General features: G+C 56.3%; 1 protein-coding gene across 1 annotated transcript; it reads left to right on the top strand.

The window, feature by feature from the left end:
- Window positions 1–195: 195 nt before the first annotated feature.
- LOC104528609 (apoptosis-enhancing nuclease-like) lies at window positions 196–1,863 on the top strand. Its single transcript, XM_010172660.2, has 3 exons — window positions 196–855; window positions 1,129–1,329; window positions 1,705–1,863. Exons 1-3 carry the CDS (start codon window positions 196–198, stop codon window positions 1,861–1,863), a joined length of 1,020 nt encoding a protein of 339 aa, XP_010170962.2.
- The last annotated feature ends 1,112 nt before the right edge of the window (window positions 1,864–2,975 follow it).

The raw sequence follows: 2,975 nt of genomic DNA, 5'->3' as shown, positions 1-2,975 counted from the left end.
GGGAAGGACCCTGAGACCGGCAATGGGGCAGGCAGGGACCAGGCAATGAGGGAGCAAGGGCGTGGGGACAGGGTGTGACACTGTGTCCGTGTCCTTCCACTGCCCCATAGCCACTGCCCGTGCCGGAGGGGGGGGACACTGGAGGAAGAGGGGCTTGCATGTCACTCATACCCCCCTGTTCCTGCTCCCGCAGGGATGCCCCCTGGCAAAGGGCAGATGACCCCGCTGCTGCCCACCCCAAAGGACTCCGGGCCCCATGACCCCAGGGCGGGGGGCTGCGCTCAGCCCCTGGAGGGTCCCAGCACCCCGCAGGGTCGCAGCAAGAAGAAGAGCCGCAAGCACCAGCGGTTCCTGGAGCGCCGGGCGCTGCTGGAGCAGAAGGGGCTGCTGGGTCCCCGCCAGCGCCTGTGCAGCCAGACCCCCGTGTCAGGGCTGGAGGCACGCAGTACACTCACCGAGGCGGGTGACACCATGGCACCACGCTGCAGGAAGGTCCCCAAGCCCAAACAGGTTGTCTCCCCATCTCTGTCCCCATCCGCCTCTCCAGACAGCATAGCCAGGCATCACTCCGTGCTGCTGTCCCAGGGGAATGGCAGCTCCAAGAAGATGCAGATGCCGTCCCCACTCCTGCGCCCGGGCAAGTACGTGGCCATCGACTGTGAGATGGTGGGCACAGGACCTCAGGGCAGGCTGAGCGAGCTGGCACGGTGCTCCGTGGTGAACTATGAGGGGGATGTCATCTACGACAAGTACGTTCAGCCTGAGCTCCCCATTGTGGACTACCGGACGCGTTGGAGTGGCATCACCAAGCAGCACATGAAGAACGCGATTCCATTCAAGACTGCCCAGGCAGAGGTGAGGGGGGAAAGAGAAATTTTTTAAAAAAATAAATAAAAGGTTTTGAGTTATCTGGTGGCCCGTGCTGAGCTGCTCTGAGGCAGAGACACAAGGACAGGATGGTGAGCCTCCAAAGCTATGCAGTGGGTTGGTTTGCTTGTTACTCCTCTGTTCTGGCAACCTAAAAAACTAGAACTGAGAGAACTGAATTTAACACAAAATTGTTTATTTCATGCTTAATTTTTGTTTCTTTTGCTGCACTGACTGTCTAATCCCTTCTGACACTTCCAGATCCTGAAGATCTTGAAAGACAAGATTGTGGTAGGACACGCCATCCACAATGACTTCCAAGCCCTGAAGTACTTCCACCCGAAAGACAGGACCCGGGACACCAGCCGGATCCCCATGCTGAACCAGAGGGCAGGGCTGCCTGGCAGGGCCTGCGTCTCACTCAAGAGCTTGGCCAGGCATCTGCTCCGGAAAAAGATACAGGTAAGCACCAGGAACCTTGAGATGAGCAGTTCCTGGGTTTGCTATGAGCCTGTGTGTTCAGCCTGGTCCCCTCATCTCCATGGGTGCTCGTTGTGAGATGGAGATGAACCTTGTTCATCCTGTGCTTCTGGCTGTCATCAAGCTGGGGGAGCCCAGGACCACCCAAGCTGACCGTTAAGCATCTCAGTAAAGCAGGGACGGAACCTGTGCTCTCCAGAAAGTGATCAAGAGATGCCTGCATCTCCTGGGCTGCATTGAACCTCTGCCATGTCCAAAACCACAAGCACTTGCATCCTTCCAAGCAAGCTGATAACGTGACCTGTGGGATTTTTGCCACCCCCTTTGTCTAACGAGGTTTTTTCCCCCTTTGCTCAGGTCGGTGGCAGAGGGCACTCATCGGTGGAGGATGCTCAGACAGCCATGGAGCTGTACAGACTGGTGGAGGTGCAGTGGGAGGCAGAGCTGGCCCGTAGCCTGCCCCCCCGGCCCCCCAGCCCCATCACAGCCCGCCGACAGCAGCCAGTACATGGATGACCGGTACTGGCCCACAGACCGGATGGCAAGCAGCCTGTGATGGTGGACAGCATGTTCTCCATGTGTTTTGGGCCATCCTGGTACCTTCAGTGGCTGCTGACCTCCTTCCCCAGGGTTTGTGCCCCATGGGCTCTGCCCAGCACCCGGCCCTGCTGTGGGGAGCAGCATGGGGGATTCGGACACCCTCAGCCCCGCTTGGGGATGGAGAAATGGTGACACCTGGGACACTGGCAGTCTGCTGAAAATGCTGTCTGCAGCCTCTTGCTGAGGCACAGAAATAAGTGCTGTGGCTGTCCCGTGTTTGTCTCTCACTTGGTGCTCAGGGCTGAGCAGGGTCCTGGTGTCAGCTTGGAAGAGCCCCCGTGGGCGTGTGATGGTGCAGTGGTGGGCTGGGCTGCCAGGGCCCCTCCTCTGCCCTCTGGGAAGGGGCTACCCCCATGTTGGGCAAGTGACAAGTCTTCTTGTGGGAGGACTGAGGTGTCTTGCTGATACCCAAAGGCTGCAAAACATTTGGGGCCAGTTAGACAACCAGTTTCCTCCTCACTTTCTTTGCACAGTGAAGCTTGAATCATAGAATGGTTTGGGTTGGAAGGGACCTTAAAGATCATCTAGTTCCAACCCCCCTGCCATCAGCAGGGACACCTTCCACTAGACCAGGCTGCTCAACGCCTCCTCCAACCTGGCCTTCAACACTTCCAGGGAGGAGCAGCCACAACTTCCTTGGGCAACCTGTTCCAGTGTCTCTCCACCCTCACAGGAAAGGATTTCTTCCTAATATCTAATCTAAATTTAACCTTTTCTAGTTTAAAGCCATTACCTCTTCTTCTGTCACTACCTGCACTTGTCAAAAGTTAAAAAGAAAGTCTGGATCTAATCAATCAGTGTCCAGCCTGGGTCAGAGCATAGGATGCACTTCATCTTTAAATGGACTATTCACATAATTGTCCAGTTCCAAATTAAAAATTGTTCTTGCTGAACACTTGTGTATGTACTGGGTGATGTGATCTGGCAGCTCTCCAGGAGGGAGAGGGCAGGGATGAGGTTGGCAAAGGGCTGCCTGTGTACCATGCCATGCCCCAGGGCTTAGAACCCACCTGCAACCAGAAAAGGTG

This window comes from Antrostomus carolinensis, unplaced genomic scaffold (assembly GCF_000700745.2).
Source record: "Antrostomus carolinensis isolate BGI_N321 unplaced genomic scaffold, ASM70074v2 scaffold9157, whole genome shotgun sequence".
Classification (NCBI taxonomy): Eukaryota; Metazoa; Chordata; class Aves; order Caprimulgiformes; family Caprimulgidae; genus Antrostomus; species Antrostomus carolinensis.
The sequence above is the reverse complement of the archived record's forward strand: the minus strand, read 5'-3'. Positions and strand labels throughout refer to the sequence as shown.

Coding starts and splice junctions, on each gene's coding strand:
- LOC104528609 (XM_010172660.2), top strand. CDS start 196: ATGCCCCCTGGCAAAGGGCAGATGACCCCGCTGCTGCCCACCCCAAAG. Junction 856..1,128: donor TCAAGACTGCCCAGGCAGAG/GTGAGGGGGGAA, acceptor TGACACTTCCAG/ATCCTGAAGATCTTGAAAGA. Junction 1,330..1,704: donor TGCTCCGGAAAAAGATACAG/GTAAGCACCAGG, acceptor CCCTTTGCTCAG/GTCGGTGGCAGAGGGCACTC.